The 25,486-nt window shown below is 44.9% G+C and overlaps 1 protein-coding gene across 2 annotated transcripts in view; it reads right to left on the reverse strand.

Moving 5' to 3' along the window:
* gli3 (GLI family zinc finger 3) overlaps window positions 1-25,486 on the reverse strand; it is a 94,432-nt gene that overhangs the window by 49,792 nt on the left and 19,154 nt on the right. For both annotated transcript variants that reach the window (XM_030756664.1, XM_030756663.1), the window contains one exon: window positions 8,334-8,579. In XM_030756664.1, the coding sequence (XP_030612524.1) occupies window positions 8,334-8,579 (246 nt within the window). The remainder of the gene's footprint in view (window positions 1-8,333; window positions 8,580-25,486) is intronic.

Below are 25,486 nucleotides of genomic sequence, written 5' to 3' on the forward strand. Positions count from 1 at the left end.
TTGCACACTAATCCAAGGACTCTTTTAATCCTAGAGAGTGGAGCTAGGCACGCACATGGCTCCGCAAGGGGCCCCCAACACTACCCAACCTCAGCTATGCCCCTTTTCTTTCCTCTGCTCCAGTATCCTAGTAGGGTTATTTCACAAGGCCTCACTGGAGTACCTATCTATCTTTTACATTTCCCGAATTTCTCCAGATTGTGATAAGCTGGGGAGTAGAACAAAGAGCTATGCGTTGGCCCTCTCCCCTCACTACTGCACCCACTCTACCCTACCCCACTCTCCAGCCTCCTCTCCCCCACCCAGCTGGGAAAAGACGCAGCAGTTTAGCAGCTAAAACTCTGAGCTGCACCTCTCTCTCTCTCTCTCTCCACCTACTTCTCTGTCTCTGTTGCATCTGTCTATCTCCTTTTCTCCAAACAATGATGACTCTCAGAGAGAAGGGAGTCGATTTAAATCACAGGCTAACTCAGCGGGACTTTGTTCCATTTATTTTGCTTCAACTACATGATTTATTCTACTCAAATACAAGGCCAATTCGAGGCTTGAATTTTTTTGAGATCTTTATTTAGAAAAGAGCCCACTGATGCATTTAAATACCTGGATTAGAGAAAATGTATGATAAACTATTCTGATTCGAGTCAAGGTCATATCAGTGGTTGTGTTCATGACTGCCACTGCTGCATCAGGCTACTAGGAAAGGCTGACCCTCTATACAGTTCTGTGTCACTGCACATCCTCGGGCCTCTATATACAGGAGATACCAAAACTGCATGAGGCTGTGTGATAGTGACTGCGAGGTTAACACACCTGCATTCTAATAACACAGAGACTGGACGCTGGCTGGGGAAAATGGATGACTATTCAATTTTGACTCGTACTGAGAGGCCACTGACCACAGCCAGCAATGTTAATGTAGTTTTGTTTACTAAATGCCATTTCCAGGTAGCCACTGTTATTAGTTCACTTCTGTGTCTTGATTAAGAGAGGTAATCCATCAAAGTGAGCTACCTGTCACCTTTTATTGCAAAATTATGTAGACGTGCCTGATAATGTGGTTTAAAGAGGGGTATACTTTAGAAATTCTCCTCTGTGGTGCATTCAAGGGTCATGTGGCAATCTGAATGAGCTTTAAGGATGAGCGGCCGAAATCCAGCACATTACTTAACTGTCTGGTGGCAAAACAGAAAGTTAAATGACAGAAAATGTTAACTGTCCCTTCCAGTGCAAAGTTTTTCAAAACGTGTTTTGGAATCTTTTGGAATATTTTCAAATCCATGACATTATATAAATGCTGGCATCACAGAAATACATACAAGTGGTCCCAAGGCACCTGTGTCTTGATGCAGTGATGGATGCCAAGATGCTGAAAACTGTCCCTTCAAAATACTAATCCTGGTCATTGAAAAATTATACTTACACTAAGAAATATACTATATATAGTATATGTGATGAGCTGGGAATTTGTAACTGTCTCACTTCTGGCAAAAACCTGGCACTGAGGCCAAAGGCCACCAAGCAGCTTTGACTGCATGGTATGTGATGCCCAGGGAATGAGAACAGGCTGGCAAGTCACGAGCCAGTGCAAGTTGATTTTCATACATTTTTCATGCTCTGAAACCAGTGGCTAGAAAATGTGAATTAATTGTATCCACCCATTCATTTTCTTAACTACTTATCCAATACTGGAGGCTATCCCAGCTGAAATAGGGTGCAAAGCAGGTTACGACTTGGGCAGGTGGCCTATCGCAGAGCTAACACAGACAGACAGACAAATATTCGCACTCACATTAACACCTACGGCCAATTTAGAATCACCAATTAACTTAACATGCATGTCTTTGGACTGTGGAAAGAAGGCGGAGTACCCGGAGCGAGCTCAAGAACCTGGAAACTCCTCACAGAAAGGCCAGAGCTGGCAGCTAGATTCAGACCCAGGACCTTCTTTCTGTGAGGTGCAAGTGCTAACCAATGGGGCATCACTTGACTGCCCAAATCTTGTCTTCTTTAGAAAATATTTATTCATACAATATTTTAAGATTATCAACATAAATGTTAACAAAACCACCAGTGCAGTCCTTTAAGGTATTTTGCTCAGAAATGGCCTTTTCCCCCTGGGCTGTACGTCTGTTGCTTCCACTGGATTCCACTGAATCCAGACATTAGACAAAGCCTGTTTAGGTCTCTAGGGGTATGTGGCCATTATTTGGGGTGAGTGGGAGGAAACTGTATGTCACAGAGTAAAGACAAAGCCCAGTGTTACAGCAATCAGACAAATGGCTCCTGGGCTGTGTAAGACCAAACACAGTTTGATGTTTCCAGACCATTTAGGTCTTATGAGTACACCATCTGTAACTCTGAGTCTCCTAACTCTTCACTCTTTCTGCAATGTGCATTGCTGTCACCTTACCCTCTCTTTCACCCTCTCACTTACTCTTGCATTGTATTTCTAATTCCTTCAGTTAATCCCAGTCTCCGTCTATCTGTTTCTTTGCCGCTCTCTTTATTCAAAGCACATCCTCCTCGATCTCTCCCTTTTCCCTCCTCGCAGCATCCCAAAACAAGGACAAAGTTGTAATCCATTTACTACACTGCTGTCAACAGATTCCACCCAAATAATCCTAAAAGACCCAGAACCAGGCCTAGGTACTATCAAGGGAATGGCAGGAACAAGGAGGCGGAATGCACAGGGGACGGCCGCAGAAAAAGAGGGAGGAGTGAGAAGAACATACACGAACATAAGGGGTGTGGAGGAGTACAGACGGAGGGAAGTTGTGTCACAGTGATTTGAGTCTTTGTCACGCAGGTGGCGCCCAGGGGTTCCCTCAGTCTGGGCAGAGAGACAAACTGAGGCCCATGTAAACCTTAAAGAGGATTAACCCTGCCGGAGCGCTTTAATGAGACCTGAAAGTGCCGGGCACCGGAGAGCCCCGCTGATTGAGCTGCGCTCCAGTCGGATCCCAACGGTCTGCTGGCCCAGTGGCCCAGCAGCGCTGCTGCAGCCCCGTGGCCTACAGCTGCCCGCTCACACTGAGCCACATCAAAGCAGCCCGTCTGGGAGAACCCCGAGATGGGAAGAAGGGGAGGGGGTGGGCATGAGGGAGGTGGGGAGTGTGTGCGTGCAAGAGAGGTGGGAGGAGGGTGCCTGGATGGAGGAATCCCTTATCTCGTCCTGAGAGGATGCTGCTCTGTGGTGCGAGATTGTCTGGAGCTGCCACCTGTCCCAGGCATCTTTGAAGGCAACACTAAAGCCTGTGATGGGCCTGACCTCCTTGAGCTCCCATTCTTTTATGTCTCTCTTCATTTTCTGCTTTGTTACACCCCCCCTCCACCTCCCCCTCCACTCTCTCTGGCTCTTCTCTCTACTTCTTAGCCCTCTGTCTTACTTATACCCTCATACTCAGCCGTGGCTCCCTTCCTCTTTCTCCTCTCTCCAGCGATATCTTGCACTTCACCAGGCTGCTAGAAACATTTTAATTATACTATGTTCATCAGCCTCTTCTTCATGTAGAACAATATATACTTGTGACCCTCCAGAGACAAGAGCAAGATACGGGTTGTTGGCTGAAGGGATAAGGGTGCTTATCTTTGCCACTATGTGAGAGGAATGCAAATACAAAAAAGAGCGATGAGATTTGGATATATCAGACTCTATCCTACTGGAGGCTACGGGGTAACTTAAAGTAGAGCAAAAAAGCTCATACTGTGGCTTTAACCAGAGAGTTGAGTTGAGGAGAAGCCCTCATAAGTATTTAGTCTTCTTGTTTTCATAATTTAGTGCATAATGTTACTGGTGCCAGCGGGGTTTGCTGCTGTTTATTCTCCTTTTGGATGGACAAGATGCAACAAATCTTCACTTTAAGCCTTTCCATCGACAAAGTGCTATTGTTCCTGCTTGCATCTGTGAATTGACTGATTAACCAATCACATTTGAAAAGAAGTTAAACACACTGGCAGATGTTGCTCCAGTGATACTAAGAAACACTGAGAACGTCTTCAGTCCTCTAGAAATTCTTCTTAAGTCTTCTTAGCCCCTTCACATTTAATCTTGTCATTGTTAATAAGAACTGCCATTATTCAGAGATATGTGGTTCACACACACATCAGCTTTGTGGTAAGAGCACCACATGACCTTAAGATGGTATGAAAGTGCATTCTTGAAGCACTTCAAACTCCGCTTAACCCTCTTAAATCATCAAGAACTACAAAGAGGCACATGCATGTGAGAATATTGCCTATCTTACGGCGCGAGATGCCTCTAATAAGCTGTATAAAAGGGGATCATCTGATTATCCCTGGTGTGCTGGACCAAGGGGCCACAGCAGAGCACAGGCCCATCTTGTTCTTTTTTGATGAAAGGAGGTGGTTGGAAGGGATCCCTTTCCATTGCCTGCAGTGTGCCCCAGGCTTCTCTGTGCCGGCGCACCACTGGGGGACTACACCATGCCACCGCGCTCAAAAAGCCAATATTGAAACAATCACAAAGACAAACACTTACCCTTGAAACAGGCACGTGTCCTCCCACCCCAGGCTCTCCTCTGTACTCCCCAATTCTTTGGGGCAGGGGGAGAATGTTTGAACCTGCATCCAAGCCTGTTGTCACATTTAAACTAACAAGAGACCAAAAAGTTTGTTCTCTGAGAGCACTCTGATACTTTTTTCCTCTTACACACACTTTATACTTTACACTATATAGTGCACAGTTCTACCTCTTTTCGCCACGTATAGAAAGGCCCTGTGTCTATATGAAGTGAGCAACCAAGGACTGTAATTAACTGTACAGAGGCCAGGGCCATTGTTGTGTGGATCACGTACAGTTTGATGACAGCCACCTAATTCAGTTCAGTGGTCAGCTGCATTTTGATACGAAGGCAGGCAGAATAATGCCTGGGCAGCGGCTGACGTGTTACAGCCGAGTAGACCTGAGATCAGCTTGGTGCAGCGGTTCAGAGTTTAACCCCTGTGACTTGACACCCGTCACCCCCGCTACACCACAAAACCCTGGAATAGGTTTTACACCGCGGCTCAGTGTTCGCAGTAGCTTTCTCCAAACACAGGGGCGGTATGATCCAAGCAGCAGTCACCTTTGACCAGGCTCAGAGAACAGGAATCCTCCGGCCAAAAGATCCATACCTCCACTGCCTTTGCTTAGCTCAGTTGGTTTCTGAGTTGAGTCAAGGACAGCAAGGCTTTGGTGTGGGGGGATGCTAGGGATTTTTAAGGAGCTAAACTGAAGACTATTGAACTGATAGTTAGCCATCACAGCCTGAAGACACTTGACGTGCCTGGTCTGCCCCTACTAGATACAGTACAACTGCGAAACATCTCACTTCAGGGCCGAAATTCTTAAGCATCGCCTCTAAAGCTTTGCAAATTTACTTTCCTCTGGTTGCATTCATTAACCATTCAGAGCAGTTTCAACATTTGTAAGAAAGCCATTGAAAAGAATACATCTTAAGTCCCTCCATAGATGTGTTTGGGCTGGCAAAGAAGGGCAAGATGAGAAACTTTAAAAAAAAAAAAAATAAGAGGATCCCTTTGGAGGGTGCAGGGATGCGTCGCCAGCAAGTGTTGCTGCACGACCACTGACCGGCTAATAAGCACACAATATAAACAGATGTCAGCACCGTGCATCCCATTCACACTTCTTCACAATTAAGATCTTAAAAAAAAAGACTTCTCCCTCATTAATCCTCATCTCAATCCTTTCTCCTTATCCCACAGCAAAGCCTCATGTATTAGTGTTGTGGTAAGAAGGATATGGACTCTTATCCAGTGTTTGCCCAAGAAAAGCGGCTAAGACTCAGGCATCACCACGATTAGCTAATGCTAACAATAGGAGCAATGTTGCCTTGGTGCCTCCTCTTTTCTGCACTGAAGTGGGTGTTAAAACCAGAGTAAACACAGACTTAGGCCAAGGACATAAGAAGAGTGGGAGATCACAAGTCTGGGTGAATAGCACAGATTTACTCAGAGCACAGGGCCCTGAAGATAAACCCCCTTTTGCTCTCTTGTGGTTGCTCGACTCCCACACCTCCCAGAGCTTCGCCACCACATTAACGACCCATTGGCCAGGTGTGGGGAGGCTGCAGGTGCCATCGCATTTAGGCACATTAAGCACTGACACACACTAGCGGTAAGAGTAATCGGATTTACCTGGCTGTCTGCTGCACGCCGTGGAGCGCTGTGCAAGCACAGCACAACGGCTTAGGGCCCTCTCTCCATCACACACACGCACACACCTGGGATGAATTAAGGAGGTGACAAAGCCCTCATAGAGAGGGACTGCCACAGGAGAACTAAGTATGTGTGTGTGTAAAATATGTGTGCTCAATTGTGTATTGAACCAGAAACCAGAGCAGGAGCCGGTAGCTTTTTACACCTTGTGGTGCAGGAGTGGCGACAGATGCTACTGCCTCCTGGTTCAAAGCAGCCAAAGAGGGGGGGGTGCCAGAGGTTTAAGGGGACCCCTTTCGTTCTGCTGACCCTCAGACCATCGAAGCTCATGGGGATTGAGCTCTGGTACTGGGTTCAATCAGACAGAATGGGACTGCTGCCTTCAGGGACTCCCCATGTCCTCAACACCTGGGGCCAGGAGGAGGTGTTTTACACAGCAATGCTCTCATCTCAAATCACAGGTCTTCCTGAGTGCAGGAAAGATCAGAGAAGCATCAATAAAAACACCAGAAGTTATTCACATTTTATGTTTTCAGGAACTTTTTTTGTCCTCATCATTGTTTTCACTGAACACTGGTAATAAACTGTCTTTTTTTGTGTGTGTGTGTAATTCTTAAATATTTGTGTTATTCTGGCAAATTTGTTTTAGTTTATTAAACAATCTTCTTGTCATGGTTGTGATAATTTCCCAGATCCCAAGATGATGTGCAAACTGCTCATTTGTCCTGGTCAACACCTGAAAACTTGAAGATATACAACACACACACACACACACACACACACACACACATACAGAAAAACATAGTAAATCCTTGTCTTTAACATCGAAAGACTTGAATCTTGCTCTAGAGGGAGACTAAAATCTCTGTGCACCATGCCTATACATCCCAACATCGCTGGCATCACAGTCCTCCACTCTACTCTGCTTCATAAGACTGCAATCTTCCAGCCTCTCGATTCCTCGTGCACAAAAAAAAAAAAAAAGCCTCTTGAAGCTCTATGGCCCTTTTGACTTTTCCTGCTGCTTTTGAACTCTCCATTTCAAGACTGTGACTTTTCCACATGACCTCAAGCCCCAGACTTACACCAGCCCCCACCTTCCTGACTCCTACCCCAAGGCTTCAGTGGTCTGGAACCACCAGAGTTCCTTCACACATACCCACACACATACATAAAATGAGAAGTGGCAGTGTTGCTGAGTTAGGTCAGGATGTAATGGGCAGTAATGTTCTGCCCTTGAGGGCTCTGTCCAGAGAACTGCCTGGTTTTAAGTAACCTTTACCTTAAAGAGGCACCTTGATGACTCTCATGCACCCGAGCACGATGGAGCAGTAGTTAATGAAGTGGCTGAATAAATGGAGTTACAGTAAGGTTGGGGTCCACTGGACTTTCATTACTGCTACTGGATTAAAATCCTTCTTTTGCACTCCACCTGCTCCCTTTCACTACCAATATAACCAAACTAAACAAGCTATCACATGAAATCCTTGTCTGCAGGTAAAGTCCTGGCCACCAGATTTAACATCCTTTTCCAGCTTAAATTTTATCTAACCACTGCTATGTATCTCACCTTTGCTTGGAATTATCTTCACTATTTCACTCAAGCCACAGCTTCCTTCCTTCACCCGATTCTCTGGGGATTCCTCTCTGTGAGTCGTTCTCTCTCCCTCTCTGTCTCTTTCTCTGCCTTTCTCTCACACAGTCTCTGAGTCCCAGAGAGACAGAGAGGCAGAGTAGGGGGTGGTGAAGTTTGACTCTGTGTTGCTTTGGGGCTTTGAAGTGTGTGTTGATGAGAGAAAACGGAGTACTGTGTTCAGACAGGCCCCTAATGAGGGAATTAAGAAGCTATGCTGGCCGTTCCCCATACTAACTTCCCAAGCACAACACAAGACAAGCGTGCGTGCATGCGTTCACAAGTGTGTGTCTGTATCTGTGTGCAGAGGAGAGAGTGAGCATAAGAGAAGGGCTAATCTGTCAGACTTAATCAAGCATCAGGCAGTCCCGCCTCTCACCTACAGTAAAAAAAGGAAAACTTGGCCTCAGCATTTGGGGCACTACAGACCTTGTCCTTGAGGAGCTGTGTAGCTTCTTAACTTTATATGTTACAAGCTTACCATTTTATAATTTAATAATCTCTTTGTGGCTAGTGGACTTACGATAGTGTGAGTCTAGGTAGCCATTGCGGGGGTCCATAGCAAACAGTGTGCCTCTGTATGGCAGTGCATGGTCAGCCAGATGGGGCAGGGAACTGTGCTGCTCCTTCTTGAGCAGGGAAGGGCGTTCGTCCGTGGAGGTAGAGGGCTCTTCATTTATGCTTCTGTCCGGGGCGCCAGGCGTCGGGACCTGAGAGCTGATGGCATTGCGCCTCTCACGATGGTAAGGCGTGCCTGAACTCTCGTCCTCTGCATGGATATAAAGAGAGAAAGACAGGAGGAGAATCCCATGTTAGAAATTTTGAAGGGGGAAACCAAGGAGCGACACATTTTTCTTTTAAACAGATATCAGAATAAATGCTGCAGTGAGGAAGTCTGCTCACATAGTTGAGGAGCTGAGAAAGGGAGGTGTCGGAGATCAGCTTTGCACACCTGAAACCTACTGGGTATTATGGGTGTAAATCTGCCTTCCTTCAGCCCTAAATATGAGAGTTTTAGATGCAGCCGGTGTATGCGCAAACAACACCATGGAGGAAAAAAATCCCAAACTCGTTCAGCTGAATAAGTGCTTAAATTCACATAAAAATGGATTCCCATGAAGAAGACAACTCAGGCTTTCAGTCAGCATTCCAAGCTGCCCATTAACAAGCGTTATTGGCTGCACCAACCCCACCCTGCTTCAGTCTCCATTCTCCCCCGACCCCCACCGTTCACTCTCTGTTCTCAAACTTAAATCTTTTTATCTTTTTTATTTGTGTCTAAGGGGAAAATTAGGAGGCCCTCTGGAGAAAGCTCCTTGGCATGCTGTATGAAGCGGATAAATGTGGAGCTAAGTTCAAGGGCTAAGCTCCACCAGAAAGACGTGACCTCTGGCCCCTTGGCTTGACCTCTGAGATGACACATATAAGGGTCAGTTAGCTTCCTGACCTGGTATTAGCCCTTTCTGTAGTATGATACCACAGAGACTAAGTTATAAAGCGACATACCATTGAAAGTATGTCTTTTTTTTTTTTTTCAACTGAGTTCATTTAATCTTGAAAAAAAAGGAGCACATAAATAAATCCTGAACATCATGATGCTGACGGACTGACTGAACTGGGATATTTAAGTTAACTCCACTGCGGTACATTAGTGGGCAATTCTGTAAAATCATTGGTGACACATTAAATGGGTAAACAGACTGCCTTACATGCGTTTTATTGTTCATACGTGGCCTATTTTCAGCATTGCTGTGTTTATATTTGACATTTTGCACCACACAAAGGATCAAAACCTTGTTTCTGCTGCACAGCCTGTTAATTCCAGATGATCTTCCATAACAGTACATAAACACTTGATGTTAGAGACTTGAGTGCCTTGTTAGCTGTTGCTTTGAATTGAGACTGAATGCATGTGTATGTTATAGATAAAAAAAATATATTTTTTAAAAAGTGGTTCTTTGTGTTCTTTAGTCAGATCATTTAACAAGTGCAAGCCCTTGCTTTTTGCCCTGAGCCAAATCCTTAAACCCCAGCTTGTGTTGCCCACTGGTCTCCATGTTCAGCCCTGGTTATACGCAATTACGATTTCACCACTAAGGGTGCTGGTCATCAGTACGCTCCAGTGTTCTTTCTTGCATTAACATTGCTCACTGAGAACCTGGCAAAATACTGTTGCGCTGGCGCCAGAGGTACTGCGGTATTAGCAGCCTAACAGTGTGAGCGGCTCCCCCACTATGTACTGCAACCCAACAGCATCCAACTGCCAATTAGAAACAGAGGAGAGGGCCAGATTAAAGAGCACTACCTTAAGGAGTGAAGAGGGCTGCTTTAGAGCTGTAGCACTTCACAGAAGAAGAGAAGCAATCAGAAAGGAGGAGGTTAAGAGAGGAAAAACAGAAAAGGAGAATGAGATTGAGAGAGGTGGAGCAGGAGGAGCAACCCAAGGGTCCTGCTTTTATTCCCATCACTCTCCCACATCCATTACCTGCGTTTGGACCAGCGTGCCCTCGCGCAGCACTGGCAGCAGTTTCAAGGATTCTTAACGCGGAACTGACAACCAGAGAGGCAAGGCGCTCTCATCCCCAGGAAATGACAGTGTCAGTTATGATATAAGTATTTAATCCTATACTGCACAGCCAGTGATCTTATTAAGGGAATAATGCAACTTGTACGGTTAAAGCTGGATTAATAGGTCTGCGCTTGCAAAGCGCAATATTAACATAAAGGGATTTCAGAATTGGGTTCAACTCCTGACATGAATTGAGGAAGTCGAGACCGTAAACTATGCAGGGAGCGAGCCATGCGAAGGGCAGAGCGTGCGGCTGCGTGTAGCTCAGGCTCCTACCGTGTACGCTCAATTCTTTTACATCCAGAAAATCTAGCATTACATCTGGGAACGTAAAAACCGTCTACATATTTATGAGCTTGTTTTCTTGCTTTCACACATATATTTGATGTTTTATAAATACATTCATCACTGGGGCTTGGCGTGCATGGTGTAGCTTAAACTTATGAAAAACTACAAAGGAGGCTCAACTGCTTATTTTAAAAAATGTATATACTTCAAATTGCTATTTGCTCAGTATTTCAACGAGTGCTGTTCTCCCTGTCCTCGATCTTTCTTGTCCTGTATTTTTCTTTCCTTTTACTTTCTCAGTGACCCCCACCACCATTCAGATGTGTCTTTCTCCCTCAAGGGAGGTCAAGCGACTAATAGTTCAATCACAGCACTGTCACAGTACTACCATCCCCCCTCCAGTCATCCTAGCAAGCCCCCGGGAGGGTTTCATCATTCTACCATATACCACCTAAAGGGAGTTCATTACATCAGTTCATAGGACCTTAAATAGTTAAACAAACACTCTGCAGCACAAGGGCCAATTGACTCCTTGACTCCTCAGTGGAAGAGAGCGAGTCTGCAGTAAGGTTTTTCTTCTGTACCTGCGGGTGGAAACTTCTTGTATCCTTCTAACATGTTCAGCATCTGTCAAAAATGGGCTAATGAAGACAGAGAAGACACAGGTAAACACATGCAACTTTGAAAAGTTCAATCCCGCAACACTTCTCCAACTCTGACCATCAGCCCAGCAGACCCTTTCCCTTTTTCCCTCCCTCATTTTTCATTCCTCTTTTATTTCCCTCTCTTTTCCCATGGTTGCCGCATCCAGTCCTCTACCAGTTTGCAGGTCTATTCAGCCCAACACAAAAGCAGCAGGCCGGTCCTCTGTGGACCAGAGGAAAGCATGCCTCTCAAAAAAACAGAAAAAAGAACTATCCCACTCTCTCTATGGTGATTGAATTTCTTAACATCTTTTCAAAAAGCGCTTAAATGCCTGGAGGCGAGAGGAAGAAACAAGCTAATGGTGGATGGGGAGCACTGAACAAATTTCAGAGCCCTTTCCTGCTCGCGTTTGAGGTTGAAAGCGAGCTCCTGCCTTTCAAGTTTCAAAGTCCTCCTTCCTCCCGCAGTGTCACTGAAGGATTTGAAAAGAAGGTAATTGTGCTCACTGCCGTCCTGATCAGAGCACACGCCCCAGCTCTAGTATTTCAGGAGCTTTCTCTGCCACTATAATGGTACCTGGTGCTCCATTCCTGCATTCTTCCTCCCTTACTACTCTTTCTCCTCTCTCTCTCTCTCTCTCTCTCTGACCCTCTACAAATGCACTCTGTACTGCTCTCACTCACTTGGTTTCTATCCTTCTTTCACCCCCAGCAAGCCGCTCATTAAATCCTAAAACCCAGGTTTCTCCCTTTTTTCCTCTTGTCTGGGGTGTCTATTGTAGGATTCTGGTTCAAATACCTTTCAAGAAAACCCTATGCATGGCCTTTAATATGGCAGTATAAAAGAGCGTGTGGATGCAATGACAAAATGAAATTTTGAAAGAGATAATGAGATATGGAGTGGGGCCAATACCTCTGAGAGCTGGGCTCTGGGACAAGGGGGAGCTAAAGTTAAGGATGCCCAGCTAATTCAAAGAAATTGAAAGTGAAACAAAACCCTTGGCTTGTTGTTTTTGAAGGCGTTTTCTAGAGGCAGAGGTTAAGAACAAGAACTGTTGTTCCTCCACATGCCAATCTGTCCTTCACTCCCAACCATCCGATTTGCCTTCCAGCTTGAACTCAGAGTCTCCGAAGCTGGGTCATGTATGTTTGAGGGGTGTGAAAAGGGCCATTGCGCACTGCAGCTCTTCCCCCAGTCACCGCTTTTTGTAAAAGCCTAAAATATCAGAAAAGATGTTCTTGTACCTCTGAGCCAAAGCCAGACATACGCTGTATTCCACCTTCGAACTTCTCAAAGCACTGTTGTCAGTGGCACAAACAAGTTTTGGCTGGGGAGCACATGGAGAGTGAACAAGGAGAAGAGGAGTGGAGGATATACGGTGAAATCACAAAACACTTCTTCAAAGCGCCTCTCCTCCTGTGCAATAATCTCTTGCTCCCTTTTTCTTTCTCTTGCAAATCAACTCCCGGGAAAGACTCAAGACTCCCCAATTAACAATGAGAGGGGGAAGAAAAATTCCAGCAGCTGGCTAGAGTTTAATAAGACTACCTCTCCAAGCAGCTTAGGCTTATGTACCTGATTCACCGGCCCTGGCACTGGAGCTAAAGACAGAGGGAATCATTCACGATTAGTGCAGGCTGAAATACGAGGGAGAGAGAGAGACCGCTCAAGCTCTACCAAACCCAACAGCAAGAGCGCCGGGGATTACTGCAATTGTGTGAGGTATTTTTCTGATCAACTTCTTGGCTGATAGGCTCAACGCCACAAGGAGCTCAGGGCCTTCCGCAGAACAAGGTTCAGTTATGCATTATGTGAAGGTTAGTGAGCCTTGCTGCATCTGCCTTAAAAGGTTGACTTTCTAGCAACTTATTAACAAATAAATCTAAATGTCAGACGGCAGAATGAGGTCATTACTCTGACATCTGCAGGCAGGATAGTTAGCAATCCCCCAGCCTAAATGTCTGGAGAAGTTCAGCAAATATAAAAGTTCACTCCCTCTCACTCTGCACTCATGTTTGATTCTGTCTCTGCAGAGTGAATCCGCGGTGGTACATTATTTAACTATCAGTGTGTGATTGATGTTTGGACGAATTGCAGAGAGAGGTCAGGATGTTCCCTCTCCTGGTTAGCAGTCTATTGTCGGCTGCTGATTTCCCACACAGCGTCCACAAATGCCCTCTTCAATATTCATCTAGGCAAATTTGACGACTCCCACATCTCAATTTGGCTCTCAGCAGCCTACGCCCCAACCCCCTGCTCCGCAACTTGCAGTCCCAGCCTGCTCTCTCTGCCGCCGGGGGTCTTCTGGGACGCACCCAGAGCCTCAGCATCTCGCAGTCCCAGCCTCCAGGCCCCGGGGCTGGGGAGGGGCAAATCAAAGCCTGCTTGGCTCCTTCCTGCTTCCCTGCGCTCACCTCAAATCAGCCTCACAGCAGGGTTGTGTCATGCCAAGCCTCCGCCTGCCCTAAGCTACCCCTTATTCACCCATTAGGGGCACAGGCCCACCATAGAGCTGCCCGAAACCCCACTACCATTTCATCAGGGCCACATTGTGAGGGAGCAATGAGCATCGCAGTGAGAGAGCTGAAAGCCCTGACTGTAAAAAGCACACTGATGCGTTTTTGACCACGGATAGTTATGGCTTTTAAGGTTTTTCACTCAAAGGGCACCTTGGCCTGTATTCTTTGAGGAATCAAACACCAAGAGATGCATTTGATCAAGGCTTCAAAGCAAAAGATGCCATTTAGTGCTCTGATTGGCTCATAGACTGTATTAGCATTGCTTCAGATTGTCACAAGCCAGCTATCATCAGCCATAACCTGTTAGACCTTTATAATGTCCTCTGCAACAATATAAAATGATTATGTGCTGGGGCAGACGAGGGCACAGTCGTGTCTGCGTGGGATAGTGTGTCTTCGAGGGTGAATCTGGGCACGCTGCCCACCAGACCAGAATGGGCCAGCTTTCCATTGGGCCACAGCACTGGAATCCCTCTTCTGACACCAGAGTGATCCGGACCAAGTCTGTGGCACTCAGATTAGGAACGGCTCGCCAAGAGAAATGAATATCCAGCCAAAGCAAAGAAACACAGAGCCAACGGCTGGGATAAAATAGAAAAAAAATACAGTAATTTCAAGCACATCAAACATGATCCAAAATGCCACTGCCACTATTTCCCACCTTTTAGCATAGAATGATATATATATATATATATATATATATATATATATATAGAGAGAGAGAGAGAGAGAGAGAGAGAGAGAATGATTTCAGTCAACTTTTATTAGTGCAAACCTTGTGTCCATGTTGCATTTGTAATTAAAATATTCTTATGTAAACAAAACATCTTGTGGCAATGAGTTGCTGTTTGCATAAAGAAACATTTACACATTGGGGTAGAGGTTGTTAAGAGCCTTTTTGTACAAGGCATTGAGACATTGAGAACCCCATTAAGATAGTTTGCCCGCACTTACTGGGAGTTGGATAATTAGACACTTCAAAGGCACCTGCCCACCATCCCGGGGGAGACAGAAATCACCGCCCCACGCCCCGTTTAAAAGCATGTTAACTCGTATCTGAGGCTAGCAGGCTAATTTAACTTTTGACATTTGATATCTGAGGAATGAGAGGGATCAGCCATTTAGCTGGAACAGGATTACCCCCCTGCACATCCCCCTCCTTCTCTCCCACCCCTTCCAACCCAAACCCCCCACCCCCAGTCAGGCCGGATTCATTAATTTTCTTGCTGCTAAGCACTTTATCAATGACTGGTGAACATCTAAGTCCAGAGTGGACTCTCTCCCTCCCTCACTCCTCCATGGTGATTAAGCCTGTGGATGTCCAAATCTGTCTGTCTAATTCACTGCCTGCTCTGTTGCTGCTGATCTGTTCTCACACCTGCTAAGCAGCTAAGTAAACAGAGGTGAAACTTTTGCAAGAGTCAAGCTTGAACATCATTTATACTGCATTCACTTTAAGGAGCAGAAACTGCATTTAGAGAGGTCAAAAAGTCCAGCAACACCTGTACAAATAGTACAACTCCATTGCTAGCCCAGCACGTGTCAGTGCATGGCCTTTATCGTGGTCATGACTGTGTCCTTTTTACCATCCACCTTAGAAACAGGTGAAGTTGTTCCAGAAACTTCTACTCTGGAAACTACATTTAGAAAGTAATTGCTAGATGATTTAAGATTTAAGTCAGTGGGAAGGAAGCTGATCCTCTTCATCCTATTTCAATGATGAAGGATAAAACTGAGTACAGACCATTTTTCCACAGCACAAATTATGCACTTTTAGGGTGGGTCACATCTTTGAGCACGTTCCTACTGTAAGAACCACCGCTGTAGTACTTCTTTCAAGGTCATATTCGGGTTAAAAAAAAGGTCCCTGAAAAACTGCTGGAGCTCGATGTGGATGTGGAAGTTGGAGAAAGCAACCAGTTTTTATTAAAAAAAAAAAAAGCAATCCAGTAGGAGCAGGACTGCAGATCGAAGGGAAAAAAGATATGGAAAAGAAAATAAGTCAAAAATAAACCGGCTGTGTTGGTTTTTATGAAATGAATGCAGGGAGATGTCAAGAAGAAAATAATAGATATATCTTGCTAGTCAAACCCACCTGAACTGCTTTGGCATAAATCTTACCAAAACACAGCTACAAGCATCTGTATGACCACAACATAAAGTTGCCTAAATTAGGAAACTGACATATGTTACAGTTACAGCAACACAGGAACAAATGCTGCGTTTCATTTGCCTCGGAAGTCGGATGCTGGAGCTCGGAGTGACGTCACTCCCCACTTCAGCGCGTTCCAGCAGTAAAGTTGGAAAATTGGGATTTATTTTTCCCTTGGCAAGGTAGTACATTCATGCATCACTAGCAATGCAGGACAATACTTGCTGCAGTACTCTTATGAATAGAACCTGGTCAATGCTCTGCATTTGGCTTATTTAGAGAGTCACAAATACACAACAGCAGCACAGATCTAAAGTTTTATGTCCACCGCTGCCATCTCGGATTGCTGAGTGGGGTTGGTGAGGCTGCTCTGAGTCTCCAAGTCAGAAATAAGACTAAAAGCTGCAAATGTTGATGCTTAACATACAGCAGAGTATAGCTTCGCAGCGAGCAGTCTGGAGCTACACACTGAAGGCAAATAACTGACAAAACACTTTAATTTGAAAGTTTGCTTTACATAAACGCAAGCAAGCTAGTCACCACACAGTTACTGATTTCCAAAGGTGGTTTGCTGGTCTGTAGACGAACAAGCAGCAAACTTTAATTTCTCCAAAGTAAGCTTTGTTGTTTGTTTCTTATCTTAGTTTGGGCAAACTGTTAGAGTTTTGTTTAGCTTGTTAATGTTGCATGCTACATAAGCAATCAACCATTGGATGCAGTTTAGCAGAGCAGTGGAGTAGAGTAAATGCTGGAGTAATGCAGGTTTCTCACAGAGTAGCTTGTGATTTAGTTTATCTCAGCACACACCTCAGAAGAATACCAATTTTTCTTTTTTTCCCCCTCCTCCTGCTTTCTGTCATCACTTCCCACAATCACATTTTAGTTGTCTCACTTAAATCTTTTTCTGTTTCAGTCGGGAGATGAACGAACTGGTGATTTCAAACTTGTCACACCTGTGAAACTGAACAGTCACCCAACATAACTGAACCAAACCTATGGGGGATACATTTGCTGGTGTTTATTTAAAATACCTCGCCAAATATATTCAAATTTAGTTAGCTATCTTTGACATATCACAGTTAGGGAGTTTAGGGGAGTTAATTTGCACCCATAAATTTACATTAGTCCCAGTCGCATGCTTTCTGCTGAATGTCTACATTACAGGTTGAATCAGGGGCTACACGTGAGTGTGACGGATCTGGGTTAAATGAACAGCATGCCTGGAGCTTTGATGCTGCAGCTGGAAATGCTTACAGTTTCCAACCCATCACATTTGGATGTAAAGGTCTTTTTTTTTTTCAGAGACCATGACAATCAGAATTCCAAACTACACGCCAAATGCCATAAAAATAACACAACTCAACAGACTCACTTCATTGTGTTCCCACAATGAGGGGCTGTTCTTTGGCATGCACATTAATCCACCTTGGGTATAAAAAAAAAAAAAATTAAAAAAAAAAGAAGTGAATCAACGCTTTACTTTTTCAACTTTACATATAATTATCTAAAATAACATTAGCTCGTTTTCCAGATTCTTCATCAAGACTGAGCAAATAAACGTTCACTTCATAAAGATTTTCCAACATGCTGTTATTGTGTGAACAGTCGGGCCATGTTTCCTACAGAAGACCTGACCCTCACCTGCCCCCAATGTGTGATATGAGCGGGACTGCCAGCTTAATAAACAGGGGATAGTTTAGCTCTCTGCCCCTCAAAATACAGGTGAGACATGGACAACTTCATTATGATGTCTGCTGCAGGCAGGGAAAGCCCTGCAGATTAGAGGATCTGCCACGTTGGCCAAACAGATTTAACCACTGTCTGTTGGGAAGGGGCTGAAGGTTGGAGGTGAGTGAGGAAATGAAAAAGCAAAAGATTTCTATGTGATTAGATAAATGCCTCTGTAATGCAAGAGAAAGCACAATAGAAGGTGAAAGTTGCAGGTATGGACAATATATGGGACTAGCTCGTGGAGCACTTGCCTCACATGACACAAGTTAGATCGGCCAGGATGCATAAAGCATCACTGAGTTGCTATATGCTCATTAAATGTACAGTGCAGTATGGAATTTAGATAATGTTTATTTGAGGGCTCTGAGATCCACAGTTAGTGTCACCTATCAAGTACATATACACACACACACACACATATATATTTATATACTTGAAATATATAAATATATATGTGAAATATATAAATATATATGTGAAAATTTGTAAAAATCTACAAATTGAACCTTTTGCTATTACTTTACTAGATATAATGCAGCCTGCATCTTCATTTTTGTTTTCTCAACCTTTTTACTCCTCACTTTTTTTTCATCAAATCTCCTCCTTGTGTCCATTTTCCTCACTTCCCATTTCCCCAACTCCCCCTGCATCTGCCTTCCTGTTGCTTTCCCCTCTCAGTAATAACCTCCCCTCATGTATGACCTCTCCTGTCATTCCCACCACTGGAATCTTCCTTTTCTAATCTCTGCATTACTTTAACCTTAATCCCACACTCGGCCACTGAGGCTCAGTTGACATGTCGCCATCATGAAATGCAGGTCTTATTGGAATGAATCAGTGTGATGAGGGAAAGCTGTCTTAAAATGCTCAAAGCTACTTTGGGATTCACCTGTAGCCTATTGCATTCCTTCATCCTCTCTATCCCCAAGTATCCCAATTTTCCCTCTCAACATCCCACCTCCTTTATCCCATTCTCGCTTCTCACTCACTCCTGGCCTCCAGCTCACACCCCAAACTCTCCAAGCCTACTCCCTGTTCCCATGTCTTCCCAAAATCTTCTCAATCTTCCTCCATCTCCCCTCATCCCTTTCTCTCACATTTTCTCCCTCTCTTCATCTGCTGCCTCCCTACACCTCCATCCTTCTCCCTCCCCCTTGAGCCACAGTGGGACTGTTGGACTCACGCAGCCCCATGCTGAGCTGCTCCAGAGCCAAGCCAGAACAAAGAGCCCATTGAGCCTAGCAGAGACATAATGTGGGCCGCCTCTGACAGGACCGAAGATGAAGTCATGAGGTCGCCAAACAGTTAATAATGATGGCCCATCCTCCAGCTACACCAAGTGTGTGTGTACAGTTTGGTGCCGCTGAGAAAAGTGGGTGAGAAAATGAGGGTGTCTGCAAGCATGCATGACTGAGTTTCTACAGTCTGCAACGTGTATGTACATATCTTAGCGCATGTGGATGGACAAAAAGCTTTTAAGGGCGTAATGAGATACTCCATGACACCCAAAAATGCGCTCAATCACTGTGTAAATACCACAGAGGAAAAACAAAACCATCAGAGAATTGCACTTTTAGTTTTGGCTTTGCTCCAACTGCAATGCAGAACACCCACCCCATCCACACCACCACCACCCCCCTTCCTTATTGGAGTCTGTCTGGCGCAAAGTCTGACATGAGACACATCTCCCCGGGACTGGAGCTGTCGCTGCAAGGCCCACACTCTGAACATCATTAGGCTCACAGCTCCAGGTGAGATCAGGCAGGGTAGCAAAGTCTGAAAGATGCATGTTTATTTGTGTTCTGTGCAAAAGCATGCATGTGGGAGATTCGGTTCAAGTATTAATCTCAATGCCACTGAATGGCCGTGGCCTATTAAAATGCCTTTACAGGACCACTTGCTTGTCAAGAGGCCTCCGGGCTGAGCTCTGCACAGGACAGGGGGGAGGCGGAGTGGGCAGGAGGCGGGAATGGTGAAAGACAGCTATGCAATTGATTAACATTAGAAGGACTTGCTCAAGTTCAAATTGCACGGCCCCTCTGCTGTAAGCTACAGACGTTTGTTTCCCCGCAAGTAGAATGCTTCTTTCAAACCCTGTCTGTGCTTACACATCTGAGTTCAATTCTCCGCATGCCCTCACTCTGAAAATCAATTCCTCCTCCTCTCCTCTGCTCTTTTCCTCCAGGTCTGTGAACAGACCAGGGCGAGGGGATTACACTGTCCCTCCCCAGATCCAAGCAAGACAACAAATGGTTCTTATCAACTGACACCCCCCCTGCCATCCAGAAAGAAAAGGCAGAAAAAACTGGCCAAACCGCTTCGGCACGGATGTGTTTTCTGGGTTCTGTCTGCCAATCGTGGCAACTCTTTTCACACTTAAAGCCTGAGCTATTTACGAGAGCCCTGGGAGAATACGTGCACAGCACCGGAGGGTGGGAAGAATGGAGGGGAGAGAGTTGCTGCTTCTCAACCTCTGCTTCTAATCAATCACCAGAAATCACTGCCATGGTTTATGGCCTTTGATCCTAGCTCCTCTTTCGCACTGAAAGGGAGAGAGTTGGGCGGTGAAAGGGGAGGGGAAGCAGAGGGAAGGGTGAGAGTCAAGGCCCAGAGGGTGTGGAGGTCAGGGGAGAGAGATTAGGGAGTACAGAGCCTTTTGCTCTCTCAAATCTGAAAGCATGTCTTGATTTAATCCAGTGAGTTTAGAGCACAGAGCAGTAAATGGCCTGAAAACATGCAGTGCTTTATACAGAAAATAATTTATAAATGTAAAATGAAATCACTTTAACCTTTTATGTGATTACACACACAAAGTCAACCTAACTTGCTGTCTCTTTAAAAAAAAAAAAAAGGAAAAAAAATATGATTCTAGCGCTTTACAGTCCTTTTCTGCTTTTAGTTTTTTTTGCTTTTACCACTTTTCATCATGATGTGCGTGTAACATGTGATTACATAATTTTATAATCCATTATTAATTTTATAATCTATTATTTTTGTGCCTCTGTAAACAAAGAACCTAAATCCACAAGTAATTCATTAGCCAGCAAGCTCATATAGTTTATGTCCTTGCATTCATTTGTTTATTAAAAGCTAACTTAAAAGGCGAAAATGTGCACAATATATATCTTTGTAAATAAAATCAAACACACAGAATCTGAAAGATTATTTCAACAACAGGACCTGTCGTTCTTCTCCATAAAATCCAACTCTGGTGGCAAGACCACTAGTTGCTCCTTCACCCACAGAGAGGAGCGCAAACAAACCAAACAGAGAAGAACACAACACAATAAATCCTCCTGGTAGGGTCAGGTGGCAGGTGGGAGGCCACTGACGCCTCTCGACAAATGGACAGAATGGTAGAATAATCAACTACTGTTTCCCCCACTTTATTGGTTTATGGGTTTATGGGGCCATTGGGCTGCCCCTCAGCCTCGCTCTCTGATGGAGCAGGAGCCAGCAGGGCAGTAGTTTCAGCAGGGTGAAGCTGGCCGATGTGCAAGGCACAAGGCAAGCTGGTTTGTCATTAAGCAACTGGTCACTGCTTTAGACCTGCATGACCTCTGACCCCTAGGCCTTTCTGGCTCTCAGCATGTCAGTAAAAATGACCTGAGGTTTTTTTTTTCATTTGTTTTTTTAAGGAGCCATTGTGATGGTCAGCATGAACTCTCACAATATATATTTTTAGATGTAAGTATAACAGTAATTTTGACTCATTTAACTGTGGTTAGTATTGGTACACAAAGATACACTAAAAACACAGAATGCAGGATCATTGCTGAACGACAACTTTAGCAAGGAACATAATACACAGATTTTTAACAAACATTCAGGGTGCCAAACTTGGTTGAAGATAAAGACAAGTGGAAACTCATCTCATGGAAATCTAATATAGTTTGCAGACTTCCTGCTTTAGACTGTAGATGTGCATTTACTCATGTCCCTTTGCATGATAAAATTACTGACAAACTTGTGGCTTATTCAGAAATGCTTCTATCAATTATCATTTCCTGTTTTTTGCCCTGTCTAACATCGCTGTGGTGGATCTCAGCAGCTTCTATATTAAGTACAATGTTACCATAACAGCTGGCTAGAACAAAAGAAAAACTACATTGTAATTAACTTGATTTTTTTTTTTTCAGTTTTGGAATGCTGACTACAACAAGTAGCACTGACAGGAAGGAAAAAAAAAAAAAAGATGCAATTCCGCTACAGCTAAATTCTGATGGCATCGCCGCAGTGTTCAGAGGTCTTGAGGCAGTGGCTTATATGCATCCTCTAGCAGTGAGGGAGCAGTGAGGCCCCAGCAGGCAGATCTAGGCTAGACGGAAGTGTGCCAGACAAGAGAGGCCAGGCAGTGCTGGAGTGGGCTGGGCAGCTGAGGTTCCCCTCCGCCCTGAGTAGCAGCGAGGCTAAGCTAATCCTGTGCCTCAGGCCCCTGTGAGGTGGCTCTGCCAAAGTCTGTCCTCCTGCTGCTGCAGGAAATTGCCTTCAGTGCAGAAGTCCATGAAATGGCTATGGCTCACCAGTGAAGGCAAAGCACATCCACCACATGTGCACATGGTGATTTTACAATTCTACAGGTAGCGTCAATGTTTAAAACCTCAAGTATTTATCTCTGAAACCTCATAATGTACTATCATAAAAGAGTGATATTGTGGTTACATTTCACCGTCTTCTATGTATATCATCTAACACAACATGTTTTTTATGAACTTCTATGTATTATGTATGTAGCATACAGTGGTCTTTTGACACTAAAAGCCACTTTCCTGTGTGGGGCTGCATGTCAGAGTCTATAACGCCTCCTCCATTGTGCTGTTTGACCCATGGGCCAGGCAGCGCTCCCATGAGGTCCCTTATCCCTCCATCAGTTCTTTCTCATTAGCCCCCACAGGCAGAGTACACAGCAGGGTAACATGAAGAGGCCCCTGCTTCCCTCTTTGGTCCCCAAGAAAAACATATAGCACAAATACAGATGACACAGATCGCCCTTTAGGAAAAAAAAATAAACACCAGTTAAAGAAAACTGCACTTCAAATAACTGAGGAGAAATATTCTTGAGGTTTTTATAGCTGCCATTAGATCTCCTGATGCTGAATTATTGGATAAAGTTTATTGCTGTTTTGGGGTGTTCCTCTTATGCATTTATGAATAATTTTTCATGCAATTCTAAATAAAGTTTAAATTTGGCGGGGGGGGGGGGGGGGGGGGATGTGGAAAGCAGAGGTGACAGCATGAGGAGGGAGGAGGAGGGGGAGGAGATGGGGCAGGACACAGTGGAGAAACAGTTGATTATGAGTCCCATCAAGTGATCAATGATTTCATTAATAAGACGGATCATGCGGCTGTCATAGCTGTGACACGGGCTGAGGGATGATCCGCTCCCTGTGCTCCATTTCCCCGAAGCCTCCCTTCCTCCCTCCCTCCCCGTCCTTCCAATATTGCCTCCCTCTGCCAACGACAAGGGAACACCAAGGAAAAAAAAAAAAAAGGGATGGAGCTGGGTGTTGGTGGGGACGGGGGGGGTAGTCATGAGGGAGGGGGTGGGGGTGGGGGGCGAATGGAGAGGGGGAGAGGAAGAAAAGTGAAAATCCATTTTGAAACCCATTTTCAATTAGGGGTCCACAAGCTGTTATCACAGGTGTCCCAGAATGGGGGCCCGTAAGTGAAAATGTCTCCTATCCGTTTCTGAAATGAAACCTTATCTGGGAGGCACAAAGATGGCGGGGACAGCGTATCTGTAAATTACTTTCCATCCCTGCTGTTAACGGGAACTTTATTTCTGTCAGATGACATTCCCCTCTATTTACTGTTGATCATTTAAATGGCTGACTAAAAAGAAGGTGGCCCCTCACTCTTCCTCTATCACTCCCTCCCCCGTCCCTGTATCATTCTTCCTTCTCTGCCCATCTGAAGATTTTTTTTTTTCAGTGTAGTCAAGTGCTCTTTTTCTTCTTTAAACACTTTAGCCACGCTCTCCATTTGCTTAGGGATTTCTCTGGTAACCTACACGAAAGCCTAACATTTGTTGCCCTTTAAGGCTTAACGTGTTTGCCTTCCGAGACCCTTCCTCTCACCCTTTTAAGTATGAACCATTAAAACGTCCCACTTAATAACATGCTTTACAGAGGCTCTGAGCCCAGTTTTTCTGATTCCCGTTCTATTATGTACACTTGCTCCCTCTCTTTCCCCACATCAGCAGCACTCATATCATAAAAGTCCAACCAACCAGAAACTTTTACCATTCTTTTTCTCCTTTGCAAATAACCAGTCTTTAACCTCCACCCCCCACCCCACACACACACTTTTTTCTTTTTTTTATTAGCAAATTATCCCATGACGACGGGATTTATTCGGCCAAGGAGCATGGACATCTTTTTTTAAATCGTAGGACCTAACAAAAGAATCAAGGGACTTTGTGGTCCACCTGCCTGCCGAATGATGAGGAGAGCGGGTAGAGCCACCCCCCCTCCATCTCCAACCCCTCTTAAAGAGCACCAATCACAGCATTGTTGTGGCACAGTCGGCTCTTTTGAGCTGTCACTGCTAAAGGAGGGGGCACAGAGATGAATGGTACACAGGATGAAGCCACCATTTAGCTAACCATGTGGGAACGCTCTACCAGGACTCAATAATTACTCTGGTCCTGTTCATCTTGGACAAACCCAACTCAGGGACAAGAGGGGAAGGATGAGAGCAAAGGAGCAAATGGTTCAGTTGAGAATTAGTGCACTGTAGTGCACATGAAAGGCTAAATGTTATCACCAATCAGCTCCAAACTCTGATCAGATCAATACCTGTTTGCGGGCTGAATCGCAGTCACAGAAAACGCCTGTACTTCTTGGTAGTAGAGATATCTTTGGAAACATCCGCGCTAACCAGTCCACCTGCCCTTCCTAATTGTTTTCCACTTTTCACAACTTATCATAGCACGCTATTGCCAGGCACACCATGGGGGTTTCTGCAGTGCTGAGATCAGGGGTCACTACACTGCCTGACAGGGGGAAATATTTTGCCTGGCCTTCCCAAGAAGAACCAGTCACTGGGGTTCCACAGCTGCTCACAATTACCTTTTGTTTGGATGGATGCAGCGGGGCAGGGGCCATGAGGGTTAAAGTTGAGGTGAGTGTAGGGTTACACCTGATAAGAGGTTATGAGTTCTGGGGCAGAATGGGGAATGTGCTGTAATTATAACCGCACAAAGAATGTGTAAGCTATCTTATGATTCCAAGAGAGAGAGATTGGGATCTAAAAGGGACCTTTCTCTACAGATCAGTATCATCCCGCCCCTCGTCAAGTGAATTATGTGACTACTGTATTTTAGGGAGTGCAAAGCCATAGCACGCCCTCTGACTGAGTCAGTGTGAAAGACTCCTCGGCGAGATTTTCAGGACAAACCTTGCACTGTTTATAGCTGTAATTACCAGCACATTACTAAGAAAAATCCACAATCACGGTTCCAAATTACACCCATGCTTTTTCCGTAACAAACTCTTTCTTACTGACCCTTTAATGAACGAAAACGGAGCCGGCCATCTGGGAATGAGTAAGAGCGAGAGTGTTCCCAAGATGCTTCAGGATGCATTAGCTTACCTACTTCCTGTGATAACTCCCATATGGAGAACAAGTCACGGAGACTTATTTACCCCTTCCCCAACTGTTTGTCTTCCGTTCACACTTGGGATGATCGTGTTTGACATCAGCAGATTCAAGAGAAAGTCACAAAACACTATCAGGCCACCAGCTCTGCCTCCTAGAGCCAAATCTCCGTA

This window comes from Archocentrus centrarchus, chromosome 20, assembly GCF_007364275.1.
Source record: "Archocentrus centrarchus isolate MPI-CPG fArcCen1 chromosome 20, fArcCen1, whole genome shotgun sequence".
Classification (NCBI taxonomy): domain Eukaryota; kingdom Metazoa; phylum Chordata; class Actinopteri; order Cichliformes; family Cichlidae; genus Archocentrus; species Archocentrus centrarchus.